Source organism: Bos taurus, chromosome 29 (assembly GCF_002263795.3).
Source record: "Bos taurus isolate L1 Dominette 01449 registration number 42190680 breed Hereford chromosome 29, ARS-UCD2.0, whole genome shotgun sequence".
NCBI lineage: Eukaryota > Metazoa > Chordata > Mammalia > Artiodactyla > Bovidae > Bos > Bos taurus.
Window position 1 is genome coordinate 20,361,872 of NC_037356.1, and position 27,210 is coordinate 20,389,081.

General features: G+C 38.0%; 1 protein-coding gene across 3 annotated transcripts in view; it reads right to left on the reverse strand.

The window, feature by feature from the left end:
- LUZP2 (leucine zipper protein 2) overlaps nt 1-27,210 on the reverse strand; it is a 516,697-nt gene that overhangs the window by 281,596 nt on the left and 207,891 nt on the right. For 2 of the 3 annotated variants that reach the window (XM_005226734.4, NM_001102336.1), the window contains 1 exon segment: nt 3,317-3,434. In XM_005226734.4, the coding sequence (XP_005226791.1) occupies nt 3,317-3,434 (118 nt within the window). 3 annotated transcript variants of the gene reach the window in all.

Sequence of the window (27,210 nt, forward strand, 5' to 3'; positions counted from 1 at the left end):
GGGGTGCCATTGCCTTCTCCGAAAGATTGATATATCTAATAATTAATCAATACAATGTTTATTGATTGATGAGTATTACTAAGCCATTCAGGTGTTATGGTTACAGAGATGAACAAGACTTACAAAGATCATATCTTTATGAAGCTATATTGGAAAATAAAATATGTACAATTAGCAATATTTACTCACTTATTAGATGTATGCCTTTGGGAAATTTCTTTGACCTATTTGAATCTTGTTTCCTCATTTCAAAATTATAAAAAAGTTATCATAATTTTGTGAAGATATTGTTAAGGAGATTTAGCAAGAAAAAAATTAAAAATTCACCTTGTACAATGAATGGAACAAAATTTAAAAAAAATAAAATTTTCAAGTACATTTAGGGATTGACTTGTTATTGTTACTCTTTTAAAAAGGTAACTCTGTACAAAATGATACATTTCTTTCAAATAATTTCCTAGGCTGTAACTAGATGATGCTGTGAAAGTGCTGCACTCAATACGCCAGCAAATTTGGAAAACGCAGCAGTGGCCACAGGACTGGAAAATGTCAGTTTTCATTCCAATCGCAAAGAAAGCAATGCCGAAGAATGCTCAAACTACTGCACAATTGCACTCATCTCACATGCTAGTAAAGTAACGCTCAAAATTCTCCAAGCCAGCTTCAGCAATACGTGAATCATGAACTTCCTGATGTTCAAGCTGGTTTTACAAAAGGCAGAGGAACCAGAGATAAATTGCCAACATCCGCTGGATCATGGAAAAGGCAAGAGAGTTCCAGAAAAGCATCTATTTCTGCTTTATTGACTATGCCAAAGCCTTTGACTGTGTGGGTCACAATAAACTGTGGAAAATTCTGAAAGAGATGGGAATACCAGACCACCTCACCTGCCTCTTGAGAAATCTGTATGCAGGTCAGGAAGCAACAGTTAGAACTGGACATGGAACAACAGACTGGTTCCAAATAGGAAAAGGAGTTTGTCAAGGCTGTATATTATCACCCTGCTTATTTAACTTATATGCAGAGTACATCATGAGAAATGCTGGGCTGGAAGAAGCACAAGCTGGAATCAAGATTGCCAGGAGAAATATCAATAGCCTCAGATATGCAGATGACATCACCCTTATGGCAGAAAGTGAAGAGGAACTAAAAAGCCTCTTGATGAAAGTGAAAGAGGAGACTGAAAAAGTTGGCTTAAAACTCAACATTCAGAAAATGAAGATCATGGCATCTGGTCCCATCTCTTCATGGGAAATAGATGGGGAAACAGTGGAAACAGTGTCAGACTTTATTATTCTGGGCTCCAAAATTACTTCAGATGGTGACTGCAGCCATGAAATTAAAAGATGCTTACTCCTTGGAAGGAAAGTTATGACCAACCTAGATAGCATATTCAAAAGCAGAGACATTACTTTGCTAACCAAGTTCCGTCTAGTCAAGGCTAAGGTTTTTCCTGTGGTTATGTATGAATGTGAGAGTTGGACTGTGAAGAAGCCTGAGCGCCGAAGAATTGATGCTTTTGAACTGTGGTGTTGGAGAAGACTCTTGAGAGTCCCTTGGACTGCAAGGAGATCCAACCAGTCCATTCTGAAGGAGATCAGCCCTGGGATTTCTTTGGAGGGAATGATGCTGAAGCTGAAACTCCAGTACTTTGTCCACCTCATGCGAAGAGTTGCCTCACTGGAAAAGACTGTGATGCTGGGAGAGACTGGGGGCAGGAGGAGAAGGGGACGATAGAGGATGAGATGGCTGGATGGCATCACTGACTCGATGGACGTGAGTCTGAGTGAACTCCGGGAGTTGGTGATGGACAGGGAAGCCTGGCGTGCTGCGATTCATGGGGTTGCGAAGAGTTGGACACAACTGAGCAACTGAACCGAACTGAACTGAACAGGCTACAGGTCCAGAGAGACTGAGAACCCTGCAGATATTGTAAAGATGACCGCTTATGGCATTTCTTTCACTACATGCTCAGAAAATTCTCAGTGCCAGATGTTCTATTCCTCTAAGAAGGTGCAAGTGTCAAATATCCTTTGTTGTCTCGTAAAATATTTGAATTTCCACTTAATTAAAAGGTACAGTTCTGGCATCGGCTTCCTATGGCAATCAATACACAGTCATTTTTATCCTCTACGTGCATCCCTGATGCTCCGTGTCTACTTCCACCGTGGAACTGTCGTTCCTGCACTGTCACCAGCACGCTACCTGTCACTGTGTCCTTGGAGTCTAAGTGATTTTTCTATTTTCATGTTCTCAAGATGTAATACAGCTTCTGGAATGTGAGCTTGGGTGTTGGCTTCAAAATAGCAGACCTATCTCCCAGCTGTCCTCGTGCTCTTAGTTTCCGAGCCCTTTTCTAACTCTGTTTTCTTACCTATAAAATGAGACTAATAATAATCATGCATAATTATCATGTGAAAATTAATTTTAAAAAATGAAGAAAGAGTACCTAACACAAGAGACCACATTCAATACACTGCAACCGCAGTGATTACTGACACCATCGTCGCTGTCACAGGACTAGAAAGCTAAGAACAATGGTGATTACGCAAGGTTCAGAAACGTGCTTCTGGGAAATAACTAACAGACCAGCTTTGAGTCGGACTGGTTGTATTTAAATTCTGGCTTCCCTTGTGACTTTCAAGTAAGATTCCTCATGTATAACAAGAAAAATCACATTTATGATGCCTATTCTCATTGGTATTTTATGAGAATTAAATTCTATAACACATGCAAAGCTTTTGGGGTACACTGTATATTCAGTAACTACAATGTTAAAGGAAAATATTAAAATATATTCTCAGATATTTCAGAAACTTTTCAAGTATAGGTATTGTGTTTGGTTTTTACTTGAGATTTCACTGAATGTTAATCCATTTTCACAGATGACAGGATGTGAGGATTTACCCACTGTAGTAATGAGGTTTATCAAAGAATTTTCAGAACTATCTTTTGTGGAATTTAAAGTTCTCTCCTAGAGATCATTTATATATTCATTTAAGTCTTGGCCATAATTGCTTTTCATCATTTTGTAATATAAAACACACAGGGGTCAAGTTGATCTTAGAAGCTGTGAGAAACTGAGGGCTTTGCCAAGCACCCAAATTTCTCATTCCTGGATGCTTAGACTGCATTTTAAATGACATTTCTTTTCAAAGCTCATATAATAATAAATAATAACTCCCATGGTCAAGCCCAGGAATATATTCAAACTGGTAAAAAAAAAAAATTGTGGAAGTCTTCATATATCAGTCCACTGAGACAAACTAGGTGATTCCCTATACTTGGCTGCTGAGAAAATTAGTTTTCATCTCACCTGAAGGTTGGTTTTAATTCCATCAAGTTCTCTTGATGTCTTTGTCAGCTGACGGAGGATGGTGCTTCGCTCCTTAAAGACTCGTTTCAGCTGCTTTTCTAGCTCTTCATAGTCCTGTCTAACACAGAAAGAAAAGGCATGAGGGCCTCCCAAATTCTTCACTTGGCTCTACCCACTTTGGCCATGATCACAAACCCTTGCATTTTAAGCAAAGTCTAGATGAATTGAAACCTAATTATTAGGATGTTTTATTTTTATTAGTTCATCTAAAAAGGAATTTTAAAAAAAGCAGCTTAAAAACAAGATTTTATTTTGCATTGATAACTAGCCAGGCTAGTTTCCAGAATAACACTGCACATCTTTTGCATCTATAACATAGTATATCAGATACCACTTGTAAATACAGATATTTTCCATGACATCACCACACTTTTTTCTCAGGTCCTTCAAGCTTTACAGCAAGGCATTTGATTGGAACCAATGTAGCTCAGAGATTTAGATAGATTCTGACACTGGGGGACAAACTTGGGTAGAACCAGGACAGAACGGAGGGGGTTTTCTTCACCCTTGGTTTGTAGGAAATGAAGTCCACTGAAAAGGGACCCCTTTTCAAATTTCTACTACTACTAAAGAAGTATTGGACAAAGCAAAATGCCTCTAAAAATCAGTCAGTCACTATAGTAATTACAGTGAAGTTTGAACAGACTTGTTAACTATTATCATGAAGGAAAGACTTATCTATCATACATACATACATATGTAATTTTTCCCCTATTTTTCTCATATGGACTTTGCAAGATAACAAGGTAGGTACTTGGTTCTAATTTTGCCAATATAAAAGACGGAGCTCAGAAAAATTCACTATGCTAAGATCTTACGCAAGGAATGAATGAACAAGTATTTGTGTGTGTATCTGTATATGTCATAGCAAGTGTGTATGTGCATGGAAAAAATGTACACAAGGAAATAGTTGTCAGTGAAGCCTAGGAACTATACCTGATAGGGAAAAGTTAAAAATGATTAACTGGCACACACAGGCGGTTAGAGATTAGAGTCATGAATCCCAGGAATTTTCCTGGTAAAAGTGATACAAGATATACGCAGTTTGATCTAGATGTCTATCAACAGATGAATGGATAAAGAAGTTGTGATACATCTATACAATGGAATAATACTCAGCCACAAAAAGGAATGCATTTGAGTCTGTTCTAATAAAGTGGATGAACCTAGAGCCTATTATACAGAGTAACATAAGTCAGAAAGATAAATATAAATATTGTATACTAACACACATATCTATATATAACACACATATATAACACACTTTTCACTTTCATGCAGTAGAGAAGGAAATGGCAACCCACTCCAGTGTTCTTGCCTGGAGAATCCCAGGGACAGGGGAGCCTGGTGGGCTGCCGTCTATGGGGTCACACAGAGTCGGACACAACTGAAGCGACTTAGCAGCAGCAGCAACATACATATATGAAATCTAGAAAGATGATACTGATGAATTTATTTGCATGGTAGCAATGTAGAAAAAGACATAGAGCACAGACCTATGGACACAGAGGGAGGAGAGAAGGGAGAGGCTGAGGTGTAAGGAAGAAGTGAAGTGAAGTCACTCAGTCGTGTCCGACTCTTTGCGACCCCATGGACTGTAGCCTACCAGGCTCCTCAGTCCATGGGATTTTCCAGGCAAGAGTACTGAAGTGGGTTGCCATTTCCTTCTCCAGGGGATCTTCCCGACCCAGGGATCGAACCCGGGTCTCCTGCATTGTAGGCAGATGCTTTACCGTCTGAGCTACCTGGAGAGAGTAACAAACTTACAATATGTAAGTTATCTATATGTAAAATAGATACCAATGGGAATTTGCTATAAGACTCAGGGAACTCAAACAGGGGCTCTGTAACAATCTAGAGGGGTGGGATAGGGAGGGAGATGGGAGGGAGGGGACGTGGGTGCACCTATGGCTGATTCTAGCTGCTGTTTGATAGAAAACAACAACAATCTGTAAAGCAATTATTCTTCAATTAAAAAATAACTTAAAATGAGCTTTGAAAGATAAGTAGAATTTAGCTATAGGGAAAGGAAATGCATGTATAAATACTAATAAAAATGAAAATACGTGTATAAATGTCAGAAGGTTTGGAGGAGGAAATAGTGGGTAATAAATCTGCTTCTGAAATGAGGATGTGAAGAATATGAGCAAAAGAATGCAAGTCTCTTAACATCGTTAGGAGGATGAGCATTGTTTTGAAAACAAGGAGAAGCAACTGGAGAGTTTTAAGCAGGGACTGACCTGTCAGCTTTATGTTTTGGAAAGACTTCTCTGGCTACAAACTGGGAAATGCACTGGAGGAAGGAAAGATGTGGAGAAAAGTAGGCAGTGGAGGAAGTTACCATTGCAATAATCCAGGGAAAAGACTGTGTTCGCCTAATTTAGATTCAAAGCACTAGAGACAGAGAAGCTTGGATTGATTTCAGCAAAACATACAAAATTGAATCTATGATATATAATTAAAATTTTTGTATTCTGTGTGTATGTTACAAGGAAAGAGTGGGAAGGAGCTAGTCATTGATGTTGCCAAGCCCCTGGTTTAGGCAACAGTTAAATGCAGCCCTTCACTGAAAGAGAGTCCACTGTATAAACAGGTTTTTAGTGAAAATGGGGTTGACGCATTCTGTATTCAACTTATAGGAAAATGGATCAAATTCTCTCTTTAGTTTCTTTGTCTGTAAAAGGCAGTGCTACATGACTGCATGAGATTGTTATATGTTACATGGAGCAACTTATATAAAACTTTGAACACGTAGGAGGTAATTCATTTTTTAAAAATATAAAATTTTTATGACTGAGGAATTTGATGAATTTACCATCTTTCTGCAGAATTATAAAGGAAATGGGTCTACCAGTGAGCTTAGTCATGACTAACAAATGAATGCCATCTACAATAGTTTTCTATTACAATTCTTTGCCTTTTCTCATTTTTTTTAAACACACGTTTCTAGCACTCTTCACTTTCTTCTTATTCAAAGGAAATTGGAATGCTCCACTGTAAGAACCTCAATATTTCTCCCTGGCTTTGAGATTTTCACTGATGAATCAGCCAGTAATAAGACAGCTATTAATGTCCCAGGTTTCCATTCAATCTCATTAGCAAAGTCAAATAATGAATAGCGAGGCATACAGTCATCTACGTCTAATTATACAACTTTACTTCATGACCTGATTTATCTTCCTGAATATCTGTGACAATAGACACATCTCCAAAATTATTTTAAGTGACCATAATCAATCACAGTGTTACATTCCAAATATTGACAATGTATTATATGCAAGATGGTCTTCTGTGTGTTCACTTTACTAATCTTCAGAACTCTATGAGAAAAGCATTAATATTAATAAGTTCTAGTACTAATTCTATTTTACAGTTGAAGAAACTGAGTCACAGGAATAATAACTTCCAGTAACATATTAAGGAAGTCTATCAGTCTCCAGTATCCAATGTCTTTGCCACCACACTGGAGGAACACACTGATTGCCTAGAATTTTGTTATAATTAAAAGTTCAATGTGCCCAACACAGATCTCATTCTGTGCTATTTCTGCCATCACTGTTGCATATATAAGTTTTAAGTATTTGGATTTATTTGCCATTAAATAAAATTATAAATAGCATTCCTTTATTATTGCTTTTAATCATCTTTTTGTTGGCATATAATTGCTTTACAATGGTCTGTAATCAGCTATGTGTACACATATATCTTCTCCCTCTTGGACCTCCCTCCCACCCGCTCCCCCATCCCAGACCTCTAGGTCATCACAGAGCATGAAGCTCAATTCCCTGTGCTATACAGCAGCTTTCCACTAGCTGTCTATTTTACACATATGTGCTAAGTCGCTTCAGTCATGTTCGACTCTACGTGACCCTATGGACTGTAGGCCACTAGGTTCCTTGGTATACGGTGATTCTCCAGGCAAGAATACTGGATTGGGTTACCATGCCCTTCTCCTGGGGATCTTCGAAACCCAGGAATCGAACCCGAGTCTCCTGCATCTCCTGCACTGCAGGCAGATTCTTTACAGCTGAGCCACTGGGGAAGCCCATCTATTTGACACAGATTTTATATATATATATATGTCAATCTTAATCTCCCAATTCATACCACCTTCCTCTTCCCTCCCTGTGTCTGAGTCTCTACTGCATGCATGCTTGTGTTCTCAGTCATTTCAGTCATGTCTGACTCTCTGTGACCCTGTGGACTGCAGCCCACCGCCAGGCTCCTCTGTCCAAGGGGATTCCATTCCTGCTCTCCAAATAGTTCTATTTGTGCCATTTTCTTAGATTCCACATATATACGTTAATATATGATATTTGTTTTTCTTTTTCTGAATTACTTCACTCTGTTTGATGGAATCTCGGTCAATCCATATCACTCAAATGACCCAATTTCATTTATTTTTATGGCTGAGTAATATTCCACTGTACATATGTACCACATTTTCTTTATCCATTCATCTGCCAATGGGCATTTAGATTGCTTCCATGTCCTGGCTATTGTAAATAGTGCTGCAATGAATACTGGGGTACATGTGTCTTTTTGAACTATGGTTTAATTCCATTCTCATATTTGGCCTTCAAGTAACTTCATGAAAAAAAGAGAACCAATTTTAATTCCTTTATTTTCTGGCAAATATAATAAGAACCATGAGGATACCACTTATCAGAAAAATAAAGCCAGAAGTGTTAATAATACAACTCTAGATTCAATCTTTCAAAGACATTATAAAAGACAAAACCAGTTACTCTGTAGAAGTAAATTACCTTGACAGAAGCATTTGTTACAATCTTATCAGATTTTCTAACATCTACAAATGAGTGTATGTTTATCTTCCAATACATGTTTTTCCCCAAGAAAAATGCAAAAAATACAATGTTCATGCAGTCATGTTTTGCAACTGACTTGTCTTGGAGCTTTTTCCATGTCTACACATATTAAAATCTGTTATTCCCATACAGTAATATATTTTGCTGCTGCTGCTAAGTCGCTTCAGTCGTGTCCGACTCTGTGCGACCCCATAGACTGCAGCCCACCAGGCTCCCCCATCCCTGGGATTCTCCAGGCAAGAACACTGGGGTGGGTTGCCATTTCCTTCTCCAATGCATGAAAGTGAAAAGTGAAAGTGAAGTCGCTCAGTCGTGTCTGACTCTTCGAGACCCCATGGACTGCAGCCTACCAGGGTCCTCCGTCCATGGTATTTTCCAGGCAAAAGTACTGGAGTGGGGTGCCATTGCCTTCTCCGGTAATATATATTACCACTGGACGTTTAAAGTGTTTTCAATTTTTCTTTCTTTCTTGAAAAGTAATGAAGTCCATATACATGGATAAACATATTTTTCCTAAAATATATGTTTCCATAAGTTGAAATATTTCACTTCAAAGTTGACATGTTAACTTTGATAGATGCTAGTAAATTGCCTTCCTGTAAACTAGGCTTTGTTTCCTCATTATTATTTTGTGTTGTCACAATTTAAATTTTTGCAGTTCTGACAGTTCTTCAGGAAGTGGCATCAGCAGACTCAGCCTATTTTAGCATGCTCTGAGGATAAGGAAATGGCAACCCACTCCAGTGTTCTTGCCTGGAGAATCCCAGGGACGGGGGAGCCTGGTGGGCTGCCGTCTATGGGGTCGCGCAGAGTCAGACACGACTAAAGTGACTTAGCAGCAACTTAGCAGTAGCAAACTAGGCTTTGGCTTCCAGGCAGCTCAGGTGTTAAGAATCCACCTGCCAATGATCTCTGGGTCAGGAAGACCCCTGGAATAGGAAATGGCAACCCACTCCAATATTCTTGCCTGGGAAATCCCATGGACTGAGGAGCCTGGCCGGGATCCAGTGCATGGGGGTGACAAAGAGTTGGACATGACTTAGTGACTAAACAACAAGGACAAAACTAGGCTAGTCTGCACTTCTCTTATCAGTGTATTCTGATAGTCTTCTCAACATGTTCACTGAAATGGAAATTGCCCTCCTTTCCTTTATGTATTTGTTGATATTATGAGTGAACATTGATATCATCTTTCTGAAATGATTTCCAATCACTTCCTCCCTGTTGGCTCAGATGGTAAAGTGTCTGCCTACAATGTGGGAGACCTGAGTTCAATCCCTGTGTCGGGAAGATCCTCTGGAGAAGGAAATAGCAACCCACTCCAGTACTCTTGCCTGGAAAATCCCGTGGACAGAGAACCCTGGTAGTCTACAGTCCATGGGGTCTCAAAGAGTCAGACACGACTAAGAGACTAAACTTTCACTTTTTCACTTCCAGCCTTATATGATTATATTGGGTTGGCGAAAAAGTACATTCAGGTTTTTCCCTAACATTATACGGGAAACCAGAACGAACTTTTTGGCCAGCCCAACATTTTCATTAATCAGTACTTTAATGAATACTTATATTTCTTCCTTTATAAGCTATCTGTTTAGGCCTTTTGAAAGTGTGAAAGTGAACGTCGCTCAGTTGTGTCTGACTCTTTGCAACTCTTTGCAACTATACAGTCCATGGGACTCTTCCAGGCCAGAATACTGAAGTGGATAGCCATTCCTTACTCCAAGCGATCTTCCCAACCCTGGGTTAGAACCCAGGTCTCCTGCATTGCAGGTGGATTCTTTACTAACTAAGCCACCAGGGAATATTTTGGGTTAGTGACTATATACATTTTCTGGAGCTGCCGTAACAAGGTACCACAGGATGGGTGGCTCAGGCAACAGACATCTTGGTCTCACAATTCTAGACCCTAGAAATTCAAAACCAGGTTGCTGGTCAACTTCTTATGAGGGCTGTGGGGGGAGGATCTGTTCTAGGGCTCTCTCCATGGCTTGAGGATGGCTGTCTTTCTCTTATGATTCTTCACATTTTCTTCTGTGTGTGACTTCATGTCCAAATTTTCCTGTTTTAGATGGACATCAGCCAGTCTGATTCAGAGCCCACTCAAATGACCTCATTTTAACTTGATATCTTCTGTAAATATCCATCTCTAGATGATGTTACATATGAGGGGTTAGGTACTTCCACATATGAATAACGGGTGAACACAATTCAACCCATAACAGTTATCTATTGATTTGCAGACTATCTGTGTACTGTTCAGTTTTCAGTTGTTATCATATGAAAAATATTTTCAAAATCTGTTACTGATATTTCATTATCCCTACAATTTTTAAAATAACTATTTAAAATACATATTATTTAGAATATATTTGTATTTTCCCCACAAATAATCATGTCTGCAAAAAAAATGATAGTTTCTCTTTTTGTTTTCAATTCTTAAGTCTTTTACTAAGTTTTTTATCTTACTTTGCTATCAGAACCAAGAACCTATTCTACAATGCTCAATAGAATTGGTGACATAAATATTATTTTCTTTTTCCAGATTGTAGAAATGCTATAGACATCCTCTTCTTATTCTATATTGTAAGGGAAAGACCTTTCATTATCACAAATACGGTATTTACTACAGGCCTTTTTAGTCACTTTTTTGTGTGTACGATTAGTAATATTTCTTCCCTAAATTAGTACAATGACATGTAAAAAATTGTATGGTTTGCAGTATCCATTTTGGGGAGGTGTCTACAGATTCAATGCTTTAATATACTTTTAACTATTCAGATATCCTAACTGTCCCTGTGTAAACAGTAATAAAACACATTATTTTTAGGAATCTGTTCATTTTATTGTCATTAATTTAGTTCATGATTCTGGGGGTTAGCAATTTTGTCTGAGTGCCACTGGGCAGTTCTCTTCTTGACTGAGTTACTCTTGTTTCTTTGATGAGTTCCTGGGCAACTAAACAGCTCTGCCCTGTGACTGATATGATATTGTTTGTCAGTGAAGACAACAGGCCCATCCATATGTTACTCTTCCTCTAGCCCAGCCCATATTTCAGTTGGTTAGAGTTTTAAGAGAATTAACACAAGTAAAGGATATTTTTTTCAGGTTTAATCTTGAAATTGCAAAATGCTACATCTGCCATAATGTACTGGTCACAAAGCAAGTCACACTTTCAGTCCAGATTCAAGAGGTAAAGAAATATACTTTCAATAGGAAAAGTTTAAAAGTCATACTGCAAATTAGCATGTATATAAGGAGAAAAATGATTATGGTCATATTTGCAAATGACCTGGTACGTAACCCCATTGCTGAGTTAAGTTCCTGTACTTTATTTCTCAGGGATTTGTCCTATGAGTACTTGCCACCTTGTGCATTGATGGTTTTCCAATGTAGTCAAAGGGATTTTTTGTCTTATTTTTTTTAGTTTTTCCATTAGCTCCAAAATTGTTTGACAATGAACTTGTCTATTTTCACTAAAGATGAAAGTCTGGGGGCCATTATTTAACAAACTATTGTTTTTTTAACCTCTCAAGGGTAATTAATTGCTCAACTGAATCCCACTTCTTCACCAACTCTGAATATATGAACATTTTTATTTGCAACTACCCGATGGGATGACAGAGGATGGGATGACTAGATGGTATCACGGACTCGATGGACATGAGTTTGAGTGAACTCCAGGAAATGGTGACGGAGGGGAGGCCTGGCGTGCTGCAATTCATGGGGTCGCAAAGAGTCAGACACGACTGAGTGACTGAACTGACTGACTGACTGAATCTCACAGTCCTAGTTTAATTCTACATTATCTAAATTATTCACAGCATTATATTAGTTGATTTCTTATTTGCTTCTCCAAACCAATTAATGCACTGCTTTCAAATCAGACTTTCTAAACTTAAAGTTTTATTTGGATCAACTTATAGTTCAAAATATGGATGCTTCCCTAGGTTATATCAAGGTCAATGTCAAGGTTGCTTGTCTTCTGGCTTGAAATTATCTTCACAGTCCTTCAGTTTCCTTTGCTCAGATTTTCTTTGCTGATCTTTATCATCTTATGTGTCCTGTATTTTGCTAATTAACAACTAAAGAGAATTTCTTTAAAACATTTAAATGTGTTTTTCTTCATTTGCATTTATATGAATAAACTGAAATTAAAACAAATTCCCCTAGTAATCATATATTAAATTCCTCATAAGAGCCAAGACTCTCAAAAAACCTCATACTCTAGACTTACCACTTTTGATTTTACAAATGAACATAACACAAATACAACCAAAATCCTCTATATACATCAAGCCAGTCTCTTCTCTTTCTCTATTTCTCTTCAGAGTCTTATATTAACAGTATAATTTTAGATGTATGATTTATATATGTATGATTTATGTATATGTCTCACCACAAAATTAAAATTTTTGATTGCACGAATACTGTCTTGTACTACTATTGCCTAGCATAATATTTTCTACTGACAATGTTAAATTGTACTTGAGCCCTGTGCTCCTGAAAACTATCAGTAGTTCATATATTGACCCCAAACTTCTGTGTTCTAGGAAATATCTTACTGCCAAAACCAAGCCTTACCATATGACTTAGATAAGACTCACAGATGACTCCCTTGTTAACCTTTGACAAAGTCAAACATAGATCTGCCAAAGCCCTATCTTTGTCTCATAGATGATTAATAAACTGAAATATTGGCCCACACTGACCAATCTGTACAAAATGCCTGCTACTTCACCTGACCAAATTATTGCCAGGCTTTTCTCCAGCCCAAAGGCCTCTTGAAGGTTGTCTCATTTTGAATTTAAGAAAGTACTGGAAACTTAAGCAAGCATCAGGGTATGAAACATCAAACCACCTTTCCCTAGCTTATCAAATCCTTCTGAGAATCAGGTGATGGTGAGGAAACACTGTCTGATCATACAACCTGCTCACCCTGTTCCCCCAAGCCCACTTCCCTTTTTATTTAATCACTTCACGGCAAACAGAGGCGGAAAAAATGGAAACGGTGAAAGACTTTACTTTTTTAATTTTCCTGGGCTCCAAAATCACTGCGAATGGTGACTGCAGCCACGAAATTAAAAGATGATTGCTCCTTGGAAGAAAAGCTATGACAAACCTAGATACATTATTAAAAAGCAGAGGTATCACCTGGCTGACAAACATCCGTATAGTCAAAGCTATGGTTTTTCCAGTAGTCATGTATGGATGTGAGTTATGTGAACCATAAAGTGGGCTGAGCACCAAAGAATTGATGCTTTTGAACTGTAGTGTTGGAGAAGACTCTTGAGAGTTCCTTAGACAGCAAGGAGATCCAACCAGTCAATCCTAAAAGAAATCAACCCTGAATATTCATTGGAAGGACTGATGCTGAAGGTGAAGCTCCACTATTTTGGCCACCTGATTGAAAAGCTGTCTCATTGGAAAAGACCCTGATTTTGGGAAAGAAAGATTGAGGGCAGGAGAAGAAGCAATCACCAACTCAATGGACATGAGTTTGAGCATAGCTCAGGAGATAGTGAAGGACAGGGAAGTTTGGCGTGCTGTAGTCCATGGGGTTGCAAAGAGTCAGACATGACTTAGCAACTAAATGAAAACAATTATTTAACTTAATGTTTAAATTGTTCTGAATTGGGCCAGTGGAGACCTTTACAAACTGGCTCTCGTATCTTATGACTTGTTCTCATCATTTGAAAGTTTTCCTTACTCCTTCTGTTCCTTTGATGACCTACCATAACAAACATTCCTGAATGTTTATTTCAAATGCAAATACAATTAAATCAATGACATAAATGGAGTAGTCTTTTAATGTTTCAACATCATTTGAATTTTTTTTTAGTTTTTATTTTAAATGAAAAAAAAGAAAGCTATGTCAATGTTTTGAATACCTCCAGATTTAAACCTCATAAAATTCAAAGTTCTGAATTAGCATTATGAGATCTCAAGAAAATTTGCTTTTCCTCCAAAAAAGAACAAGAGCAACAATAACTGCCAAAATACAAACCTCCATTCAACCTGTCTGCAGCATTTCTGCTTATATATAAAGAAGCATTTATTAATGTTTTGGCAGCCAAAACTCTTTATTTTATTTATTCTTAAACTAATATCTAATATTTATTATGTACACGTCAGACATATGGTAGGTATTTCACACATATCATTAATTCTCATAATCGTTCTGAAATGTAGGTGATATTATATCCATTATACAAGCAAGAAAGAAGAGATTCAGAATGATATCTCCAAGGTCACATAGACAGTATATTATATAGGTGGTCTTCAACTCTAGATATATTTGATAACAAAATATTGCATTATGTAGTCTCATTATAATAAATGAACCCAGTAAATATTTTCTTGGTTCCTTCTACATGCAGAAAACGTTGGAAAAAATTATAAACATTAGCGATACATTATCCCCAATCCAATGGCTTGCAATATTAGGTAAAATAGAACACAATATGGAAATGAGTATAACATATGGAAAAATGTGATAGTCTTAAGTCATTGTTGGAAAAGGAAACGGGTTGTCATTTCCTTCTCCAGGGGATCTTCCCTAGCCAGGGATCAATTCTGTGTCTCCAACATTGGTAGGTGAATTCTTTACCACTGAGCCACCAAAGGAGTCCTTGGGACTAAGGCATTAGGAGAGATCAACTTCAGGTTAATCAATCATGGAAAATTTTAAGGAAGAAAATATAATTTTGTTAGGGGTTGAATGACGCATAGGATTATTAAATGCAGTAGAGGGAAAAGATATCCTAAGCAGAGGGAGCAAAATAAATGATGACAATGCAAATGGGTAAGTGCTGAGTGCATGTAAATTGTAACTCAGCAAGTAATATAGTCTAAATTGCATACAGGGTATTTATTGGGCTATGGGGTAAAACCAGAAAAAGTTGGTAAGATTCAACTTATCAAAATTCTTAAATGCCATGCTCATGAGTTTTGTACGCTTTCTATAGGAAATTTACTGCTCTGTGAATCACCAAGGAAGGTCTATTTAGGAATACAGATAGTCAGATTTCCAACTCAAAAATATATCAAAAAAAGAAGTATTTAAATTATCCTCCCCCCAGTTGTCAGAGCTATTCCAAAATGTAGACTTTATTTATTCACAGGCAAGAAGACTGAATAAGAGTGACGTTAACTAGGCTTGGCCAGAATATTAAGCTGGCGACCACAGGGAATTGTATTCTGGGAAACGTTTGCAATGCTTTCCCTCAGAAAATTAAAGACAGCTAGACAGCTATAGAACTCCTGTGAATCTAGGCTCAAAGGCCATGGATTATTTTGCTAAGAGGCATCTGTGTTATCTGAGGCCATTCTTTTCCTATTCTTTGTATCAGTCTTAACATTCAATGTGACCACAAGGATATTTGCATAGTGATTTTCTTTCAAGGTCTGCCAATGCAAACTAAGAAAATAACCCAAAGTCCACTAGAGATCTGTGGCAGAATTCATTCTGGGTCCCTATGTAGAGAAGTCTAGAAAAGTATCTTTTAGGAAAGGAGGGACTCTCATATAAATATGGTCAAAAATGGAAGTATTGTAAGCCTTTTATCAAGATTTCTTGAAACTAAAATACTCAACTCTTCTCCTACTAATCTTATAGGGGGATCTATTTATCTAGCCCTTAAGAGCATAAGGTGGAGGTGATGGAATTCCATTTTAGCTATTTCAAATCCTAAAAGATGATGCTGTAAAAGTGCTGCACTCAAAATGCCAGCAAATCTGGAAAACTCAACAGTGGATGCAGGACTGGAAAAAGTCAGCTTTCATTTCAATCCCAAAAGAAGGCAATGCCAAAGAATGTACAAACGACTGCACAACTGCACTCATCTCACATGCTAGCAAAGTTATGCTCAAAATTCTCTAAGCCAGGTTTCAATAGTACATGAAGTGTGAACTTCCAAATGTTCAAGGTAGATTTAGAAAAGGCAGAGGAACCAGAGATCAGATTGCCAACACCTGCTGGATCATGGAAAAAGCAAGAGAGTTCCAGAAAAACATCTACTTTGGCTTTATTGACTATGACAAGACCTTTGACTGTTTGGATTACAACAAACTGTGGGAAATTCTTCAAGAGATGGGAATAGCAGACCACCCGACCTGCTTCCTGAGAAATCTGTATGCAGGTCAAGAAGCAACAGTTAGAACTGGACATGGAACAACAGACTAGTTCCAAATCAGGAAAGGAGTATGTCAAGGCTTCATATTGTCACCCTGCTTATTTAACTTATATGCAAAGAACATCAAGCAAAATGCCAGGTTGGATGAAGCACAAGCTGGAATCAAGATTGCCGGGATAAACATCAATAACATCAGATACACAGATGACACCATCCTTATGGCAGAAAGCATAGAGAACTAAAGAGCCTCTTGATGAAAGTGAAAGAGGAGAGTGAAAAAGTTGGCTTAAAACTCAACATTCAGAAAACTAAGATCCTGGCATCTAGTCCCATCACTCATGGCAAATAGATGGGGAAACATTGGAAACAGTGACAGACTTTTTTGGGGGGGCTCCAAAATCACTACAGATGGTGATTGCAGCCATGAAATTAAAAGATGCTTGCTCCTTGGAAGAAAAGCTATGACCAACCTAGACAGCATATTAAAAAGCAGAGACATTACTTTACCAACAAAGGTCCATTTAGTCAAAGCTATGGTGTTTACAGTAGTCATGTATGGATGTGAGAATTGGACTATAAGGAAAGCTGAGCACCAAAGAATTGATGCTTTTGAACTGTGGTATTGGAAAAGACTCTTGAGAGTCCCTTGGACTGCAAGGAGATCCAACCAATCCATCCTAAAGGAAATCAGTCCTGAATATTCATTGGAAGGACTGATGCTGAAGCTGAAACTCCAATACTTTGGCCACCTGATGTGAAGAATCAACTCATTGGAAAAGACCCTGATGCTGGGAAAGATTGAAGACGAGAGGATAAGAGGACAACAGAGGATGAGATTGTTGGATGACATCACCAAAGCGATGGACATGAGTTTGAGTAGGCTCCGGGAGTTGGTGATGGACAGGGAAGCCTGGAGTGCTGTAGTCCACGGGGTCGCAAAAGAGTCGGACATGACTGAGTGCCTGAACTGAACTGAGAGTATAAATTTAAAGCAGCATTAATTGGGGACCTCCCCTGGTGTTCTAGTGGTTAAGAATCCACTTTCCTTTGCAGGGAACTCGGGTGTTCAGGTTTGGTTCCTGGTCTGGGAACTAAGATCCCACATGCCATGGGGCAACGAAGCCCACACTCCACAACTAGAGAAAGCCTGTGCGCCACAATAGGGAACCTGCATGTTTCAATGAAGACCTGTTGCAGCCACAAAAAATAAATAAACAAAATTGAATTTAAAAGAAAATTAAAAAATAAAAAAGCAGCATTATTCACAGATAAATATCTGGAAATAAGAAAACTGAATAAACTATATACGTACACACACACACACACACACACACACAGGCAAAGACTCTTGACCAAACTTGAGTTAGATTTCTCAAGCCCTCTTTTCTGCTAAGCTTCAAGTTTAGCATCCATCCTCATCAGATCTGCATCACCAAGATCTTACAAGAATGGATTCTGTAGCGAGAATCTTGCTAAATCAGCTTCGTCAGAACCCACTGCTCTCAGTATGTCATCATCTGATATCAAATCAAGTTCCTTATCCTCCACCAGTGCTCAGGTGATAGCTGACAATGTTGGCCTGCTTTTAGCAAGAATCCTGTCAAGTTAGGTCAGCCAGAACTCTCCCTTACCCCTGATGCTTCTTCTCTGTAATTTTCCCTCTACTTATTCCTTTCCTGCTCCTTAGCCATAAATCCCTATTATCTAGGCTGTATTGAGAACTGAGCCCTGTTCTATACTGAGATCTCTTTCCCCAAATGCAACAGTTGCTGAATGAAATTTGTTTTTCTCTCCTAATTGCTGTCCAGCATGGGTTTTCTTTGACAACATGATGTTATTTTAAGATGAAACGATATACCAGTTAAAGCTATGCTGGATGACTTGGAAGGGCTTCCATGAAATATTTTTGAGTAATAAAATAATGATTGCTGCTGCTGCTAAGTTGCTTCAGTTGTGTCCGACTCTGTGCGACCCCATAGACGGCAGCCCACCAGGCTCCCCCATCCCTGGGATTCTCCAGGCAAGAACACTGGAGTGGGTTGCCATTTCCTTCTCCAATGCATGAAAGTGAAAAGTGAAAGAGAAGTCACTTAGTCGTGTCCGACTCTAGTGACCCCATGGACTGCAGCCTACCAGGCTCCTCCATCCATGGGATTTTCTAGGCATAAGAATGATTAGTATAATGCATTTGTATGCTCATATATAACACTAACCATGATGAATAATGCCTGGTGTATGTACAAATATGTGTTTGTGTCTATGTGTGTGAGCATGAAAACATATTGGTTTAAGGTTAGACATTTGAAAAGGAATGAGTTAACAGAGGCAGAGGAGGGTTTCAGACAGAGGGAATTTAGGAGATCAAAGACAAGAAAACAGGAAAAAGAAAAAATAGACTGTGTTACCTTTATATAAAATTATGTGTACACACATATGTGTATAACAAACTCGAATTAAAGGTTTTAATTAAGAAATTTCAAAAATCAAAAATTGAGTTTTTCTAAATAAACAAACCAAAGAAGACATATGACTTTGATATCTCCATTCCCACACAACTGTTCCTCACAGCTAGGCAGGCCCTGTATGGATCTTTTGATATGTATTATTTTTTATGTTTTCTTAAAATAGATTTTCCTTATTAGAGGTAAACTGCTTTACAATGTTTTTTTGGTTTCTGCCATAAGCTATGATAGTTAGCCATAATTATATATATATATATCCCCTCCCTCCTGAACCTTCTCAGAAAAGAAATACTTACTAGAGCAATACTTTGCAGATTTAAAATACAGGAGACACAAAAAAGGTATAAAAAGTAGAAAAGAGTCACTGTCATGATGCATGTTTTAGCATATTCATTAAATATGAAATTTGAAAATATAAAATTTGAGTTCCAAATTTTGTCATTTAACCAGCTAGTCAGACATCAAGAGAATCATTGTAACTTTGGGTCTCAGTTTCCAGATCTGACATAAATAGATTAAATTAATATCACAGGTTGAGGAAAACTTATGAAAATACTATCAGTTTTGTCATATAAGGACAAGGAGAAATTTAAAATGAGAGACTTATTCTTCTCTGTTGAAAATAAGGATAAAGACCTTCTTCCCTCTGAATATTTACTTTAGAAAATTCAAGTTATTTCTGTCTCTTTGAAATACATGTAAATTGTCACTAAAGGTAAACAATCCACCAGCCAGCTTTAAAACCCAACAATATCCTTCTCAATTGTCCTGAGAACTATTTCTTTGAAATAGAACCATTGAGAAAGATTGCATCCATATCTCCCAGCTTCTGGGAGAGAGTAGGAGTCAGACTTCAGCAGGTACTTCCTTTCAAGATATAAAACTACTTCCTGTCACAGAGACGCACTGTTTATTTTTCTTTTGGATGAAGCCAATTAGCTAAAGCAGATGAATATCCCAACTACCAAAGACTTTAGGATGCACAATGTGTGACCAAGAGTACTACTGAGCCCTCTTAGTTGAGAACTAATTATTTTTCATATTGAGAAAATGAAATAGGTTGTATCTGCTCAGCTGTGCATCGATAAAAGGATGAGGGTCCTTTCTCTCTTTGCAAACTTTTAGCATTTTGTCTGTGATGCACATCACGTTCTGGTTTAGTGTTTATTCAATAATAAAAATAAGTTTTCTTTCTCTTCTATCTTTGTGGAGATGTTTTCTGGCTTGGGAAGACATCTAATTATATTTTCCCCAAAGTAGTCACTTAATCTCTCTAAAACAGGAGAGAGATAAGGAGACAGAGAATCCGATAGTGCTAATAATCACAACTGTCATTTGTTCAGCACATGCCTCGAAGGAAGTGTGAGATGGAAGGCCTTGTCTCTCAGGATGTAAGCATTATGCCACACTGGATGTGATTTCTTAGAAGAATCCACCTCCTCCCTCCCCAGTGACAGCACAATCCTAAATACAAGACATTGAGTGCATCAGATGTTCCACCAAAGAAATCGCAATGTATTTCTACATTTCTATTGGGCTAATTGAGACAAGCATATGGAACATTCATGAAAATTTAAGGATAACTTGGCCTTACACCCTAATTTACAATTTGAATTATCTTCACTGTGATAGGTTACAAGGAATGTTTCTTAAACTTTTGTGGGTTAGTTTGTCAGCCTCTTTGATACTGGTACAGAAATATGAAGACGCTCCTAGAAAAATTTCTACACACTTGCAAATTGACAACATTGTACATAAAGATTTCACAAGGCACCAGGAAATGAACACACTGACACCAATGCAGCCTTTTGTTCATAAGCCGTAGTTTCCTTACACAGGACTCCTACTCTCAAAGTACAGAGTCATTTAGGATCTTTAGTTACTTTGTTTTTGAACATCAAAACCAGATATAAGGTGATTATTGGAATCAGTGGTAACTTAAGTGGAAGACCGGCAAAGAGTTTACAAAATATTTTCCTAATGGGAAGTTGAGAAAAAACAAGAAGTACTCATCTCTGCAGAGTTTAGAATTCTGTGATGGGCAAGAGAGTTTATTCAAGGAGAAAAGATATTGGTCCCATTTCACCCTAGACCGTTTAAACGGTCACACAGAGGAAAGTTTTCCCTTACTGATGCTCCCACTGTAATGAAAGTAGGTAATGACCATAGTGACAGAAGTTAGCAAGTACAGTATCTAACTGCTGCTGCTAAGTCGCTTCAGTCATGTCCGACTCTATGCGACCCCATAGACGGCAGCCCACCAGGCTCCCCTGTCCCTGGGATTCTCCAGGCAAGAACACTGGAGTGGGTTGCCATTTCCTTCTCCAATGCATGAAAGTGAAAAGTGAAAGTAAAGTCGCTCAGTCATGTCGGACTCTTAGCGACCCCATGGGACTGCAGCCTACCAGGCTCCTCTATCCATGGGATTTTCCAGGCAAGAGTACTGGAGTGGGGTGCCATTGCCTTCTCCGATCTAAATAGCCATATATATACATTTGCACACATCACTAGATGTTTAGGCATGGTTGGAACTCTAGCCTGTTCTTGAGAACAATGTAGCTCTTTTATTTGACCCTACCTCCTCTCAATAAATATTAGGACGACTACTTCATTCAAGCTAACTGAATACAATTACTGTGTTGTCTTTTTTTTTACCAGTTTTGAGCTATGTCTGAAAATCAGAAGCGTCTAAAACAAAGTTATTGCTTTTACTTTAATGGAATTCTTAGTCTGAAATGCATAGTTGCAATAATATGTGATACATTTATGCTAAATACATTCATTATGTTCAGTAGTAGTGAGAGGTTGGGTTGTATTCTTAACAGATAATTCAAGCAGTAGAAATCCTTTGTGATTAAGAAAATCCATACCAGAAAGGATGGCTACTTTAAAAGTAGTAGAAATTTTCAAAAGGGTTTTCTGTAACATTGGCATTGAAGGTGAGACTATTAATCACAGAGAAAAATAGCCCTGCCAATACTTGATCAATGTGTTAGGTTTTTATTAACTTCATGTATCTATACAGAAACTTCACTAGGCTTAGAGGAATCCATGGCTTTGTATTCTGTTTGATGCAAGAAATGAATCTTCTGCTTCGTGTCTCTGACTGATAGGAATTATATTGATTTTGCAAGCCTCGTATACTAAGTGGTTTCAGATCCTGCCATTCTGTAAGTTGTATCTAGTCAGGGAGAGACTCGAAAACGAGGAGAAAAAAAAGCTCTGAGGCCTGCAGGGTATCTCTGATTGTGCAGAGGGAAAACTCCAAAGGCATCTCAAGAATAATAAAATCACTACCTTTCATTTATATTAGCTTTATTCCTTTCAAGACTGCACAGTGATGCAGAAATTCCACCCTGCTGCTGCTCACTTTCACTCTAGAAGACAGTGGCAAAGGCCTGTTCAAATGTTAAATGGGTCAATCCCAGTAAGTAATAACCATAATTAACTTGGGGGCAAAAGAAAACCTTCTCCTCAGAGGAGTGAATTTCTATTATTACTTCCTGGGTAGGACTGAATCCTGGCTCATGTTTACTTAAACTTGCCCTGTTCTAAGGATCCGATAAACCAGCAGCTGAGAGAGGCAAACACTAGTGCAGGTATTTAATCCATGAGCTTCTCTCCATATAATCACTGTTGGTGGACAGGAAAGGCCACCCAACTAAACTCTCCCCATAATTCCTAATTCCTCCCTTCTGACTGCTTTTGAGGACCACAAATATAAGCTAAATGTGCAGAAATTTGAATGAAGATGCAATGAAGGCTGTGTGAGAGCTTACAGCTCTCACTCAGTAATCAGCTATATTACTGAGTGGCTCAGTGGTAAAACAAGCAGGTAAAACAAGTAGGACTCATCAGGTGGCTCAGTGGTAAAACAAGCAAACAAAGAAACAAAACTACCTGCCAATACAGAAGACACAGGTTCAATCCCTGGGTCAGGAAGATTCCCTGGAGAAGGAAATGGCAACCCACTCCAGTGTTTTTGCCTTGGAAATCTCATGGACAGAGGAGCCTGATGAGCTATGGGGTCCACGGGGTCACAAAGAATTGGACATGACTGAGCGACTAAAACAAAACAAAACAAAAAAATCAGCAAAGGAGGATCCTACCTAGAAAGAGTTTTCCTAATGATTATTAGGAAGTTTGAAATATTGAATAGAATTCTTTATTCATAACTTTAGGCATAATTTGGTACTATATATGAACAGGCATATGATAAAAATGTAGATACATCTGGCAAAATCTGTTTTCCTCTCTCTTCAGCTTCATCTCCCTGACAGTTTCCTTCCTTACACTCTATATTTTAGTCAAAACATGTTTTGTTCCATTTCTTGAATACTCTATACTCTTTTATAATACCATGTCTCTGTATATGTTATTCTCTTCTCCTAGAATGACATTCAGATTAATTCTTAATTCTAGCTAGATAAACTCCTCCTTTTATCCTTCTAGAATGTGCTAGACATAGCTGTCCATACATTAGGCCTTCTCCCTTTTCTTAGTGGCAGAGTCAGACTACATTAGAGGTTGCAAATACCACATATATACTTTCTCAGCTTCCATTGCAACAGAGATAGTTATGTCACATGATGGATCCAGACAATAAGAGATAGGAAGAAGTCTCCAAGATCTTCAGATTTTTTTATTTCATATCACAAATAGAGATAAAAAGGAAATAGGATATGTAGTGGAGATTGGAGATGTAATATGTAACAGAATTTAATCCATTTAGAAAATACATATAAATCATGATCTGTGTCTGTTAATCACTTAGTCATGTCCGACTCTCTGTAACCCCATGGACTATAGCCCACCAGGCTCCTCTTTCCATGGGATTCTCCAGCAAGAATACTGGAGTGGATTGCCATTTCCTTCTCCAGGGGATCTTCCTGACTCAGGGATCGAACCCAGGTCTCCTGCGTTACAGGCATATACTTTACCATCTGAGCTATAGGGAAGTCCATAAATCATGTAGGAAGTCCATAAATCATGATAACACTCTGAAAAATTTTAATTGTTCATCTAACAACATCTGACAACCAATAAGCTCTTCTGTATTTTCCATTTGGTGTTTTTTTCATTGGGATGTAATTGACAAGTAACATTGGTAAATAATTATAATTATATATTATAATTGAAAGTAATATTATATTAATTTCAGGTGTTCAACATAATGACTTGATATTTGTACCTACTGGGACAGTATCACCAAATAAGTCTAGTTCATATCCAAATCTAGTTAATATCCAAGCCACATGATAGCTTTAAGAATGGTGATCTTCTGATGAGATGGAATAAAGACTGAAAAATATTAAAATACATATGAAAGAGAAGATCAGAAGTCTTGGCAACTCTCATATAGCTGACATTTGTTATAATAAAATAAATAATATGCTCCCAATATTCAATAAATATTATAATGACAATTTTATTCCCTGTCTTGCCTGGTCAAAATACTAGAAAAAGTGGTTAATGATCACCTTCGTCATCATCTTTTTCATGTGAGCAGATTATAAAACAGGGCATACACTTCCAGGCAATTTCTGTGCCTTAGAATATGACTATTCCTTCTCTCATCTGGGTAAGAAGTGTCAAGTGTAAGTCATTGCCCAGCTCACAGTAGAACATTTTCCATTGCCCTAGGAGCTAGTCTCACCCTGGAGGTCACAAACCTTAGTTTAAGCTTTGACACAGTACTTTCTAAAAAGGCAATCAGCAGTTCAGGACACTTTTTCTTTTTCAGCACTATGAGCCTATATTTAATATTTTACACTGCTGGCATCTTCAGTGGCCAATTTGTCATATTTCCACAGTTTGCATATGCCACTTTTATTTGAAATTATGCACATATCCATCAGAGATTAAGAATCTATTTTTGCACAGATTAAGTTGACAGCCAAGTTTGAAAATGTAAGATGTCATTTTTTGATGGTCCAGGAGCTGTAGGAGATGGTTATTAATCAAGGTGAGCAGCAGTGTCCGTGCACAACATCCCAACTGATGAAGGTCTTTTGCAATGTTGTAACTGCAGTTGTTCAGCTGCTTTCTACAAATTTCTGTTCTAACATCTGGGTAATTTACATGTTATCTTGTTGCTACCAAGTTGCTACTATAAATAGTTTTCAGCTGGCACAGCTGTTTTTTTATTATCAATATGTTTCAATAAATATACAGAGGAAAATCTAATTTCAGTAGATATTGAAACCAAATTTTTAAATCTTCCAGTCCAAGATCTTAAATACAATACTAGCTCTGTGATTTCATAAAATTTGTATTATCAGTTAGTCTTGACATCCAGATCTGTTTTATTTTTTATAAAATGATTAACAGGGTTGGAAAAAATTACAGAAAAAGACAATGGGACGTTGAAATGTCTTGTCACACGTCCTCTTTCATGATTCCTCCTCTTTTGTTTCCGTCTACATCTCCTTTATGGGTTTTTAAAGAGGCAAGAACAATCTAAAATACAAAACTCTAAAACAGAACAAAATTTGCTCTATAAAGTTAAGCTTTTTACTCTTTAATTTTCTTAATATTAGAGATCAGCTGAATGGTTTCATTTTATATTTTAATTTTAAGGAGGAAAATAATGGAGAAAACAGAGATGCCATGTATGTACAGCAAGAAAAGTTTAGTTGTATGTACATACAAATAAAAAACTGAAAGTCTGCATAATTGTGTCCCCTTTAGAAATGTAGTTGTCTGAAATTAGGGCATGTACGGATCTGAATATATGATTTTGAATCAATAATTATATTGCAAAGCACTTATTTTAAACTGCCTCATATATGCTCATTCAACTCACTGACACATATTGCCGACTCTAGTAAGGTAATAAAGTTCAAAGTACTTAATCCCACAAAGAAAAATAAAGTTAAAACAAGGTACTCATTCATAATCTGTTTTTGTTTTTTCTTTTACATACTGTGTGTAAGAAATTTTTAAAAATATATGTGGGTGTATACCTGTGGTGGATTCATTTTGATGTTTGGCAAAACTAATACAATTATGTAAAGTTTAAAAATAAAATAAAATTAAAAAAAAAAAATATATGTGGGAATAATGACTTGGGATATCTTTTTAACACAGAGAAAAACTACAGAATCTAGGATAGAAATATTGTTAATTTGTAGAAAAGGGAAAACAGACCAATAATGCACTGATTTTGCTCAGATTTCACGGCAAGCAGGGGATAGCAATAATACTTTAAAGGACATTTGTGACAAGCCCCAAAGTGCTCCTAGATGTAAAGATCCTCCCTCCATTCACAACAAACAAACCACTTGAAGAAGGCAGCAGAGACCCATCCCGAGTAAACAGCACTGAGCACAGTCTTTCAGGAGAATAACAAGAGAATGACTCTTCAATTGAAATCACACTGGAAATTGCTTGGTGAACTGAATTAGTAACTGTGTGTGTGTGTTAAGTTGCTTCAGTCACATCTGACTCTTTGCAACCCTATGGACTGTAGCCTGCCAGGCTCCTCTGGGATGCCCAAATTAGTAGCTAGGGTCCTGCGACTCTCCAACTATCTTGAGGACAATAAAAGCTATTCCCCTTTAGTTAGTTTACTTTATGAACACCTTAGTATGGACCCTGAATGTCTGGATTATGGAACATGCCATGATTTAGCAGCAACTAGTGCTCATAGGAGCAATTTGAGATTCTAAGAGGCAAACTGTCACAGGACCATTTTGATTCTAGACAGGCAAATACTGCTCACAGTCATGAGAGGATTGGTTAAAATCAAACAAAAAAAGTAAGTTAGGTCAGCAATGATCTTCCTGAGGATGATAACACAATGTTAACGAAAAAAAAAAGTATCCTCGATTATTATTATGCATTTGTTTGGGCTTCAGGACCCAAGACTGCTGTGGAGGATGGGCTTGGCCTTGGATGCCCAAGGAATAAGCTTCAGGGAGCCGCAGCCCTTGAGACCCCAGCATTCCGGGGCAGTGCCTCCTTCGGGCGCACCAGGCTGCCCTGGGAGTCCCCAGGAGCCATGCCCCATCAGGCAGCAGGGAGTCACCCTGAATAACCACACACCTCACATGCAGTGTGACTCTCCAGCTGCTAGTACTGACACTTCCACAAGCAAAAAGAAGTGTGACCAGGAAGAGGGGGTGGTCAGCCTTGAGTGTAGGGGATCAGGAGTGGTGGGCGAGCTCCCACACAAAGAGGAACTCAGACTGGGATGAGAGGGTCCTGGAGGAGGACAGCTGCTCAAAGAAGAGACGGGTTTTATAGAACAGCTGAACAGCAGAGGCTGTCAGCCAGGACCATTGTTGCAGACCTCTGATGACTTGTCCAGATAAGACTGCTTTTTTCCTTATGGGAGTTTGTTGTTGGGAAACAAAATGTATGATAACACATGGGCCTCTTGGTCCTTTCTGTCAGTTGCAGAAGCTTTC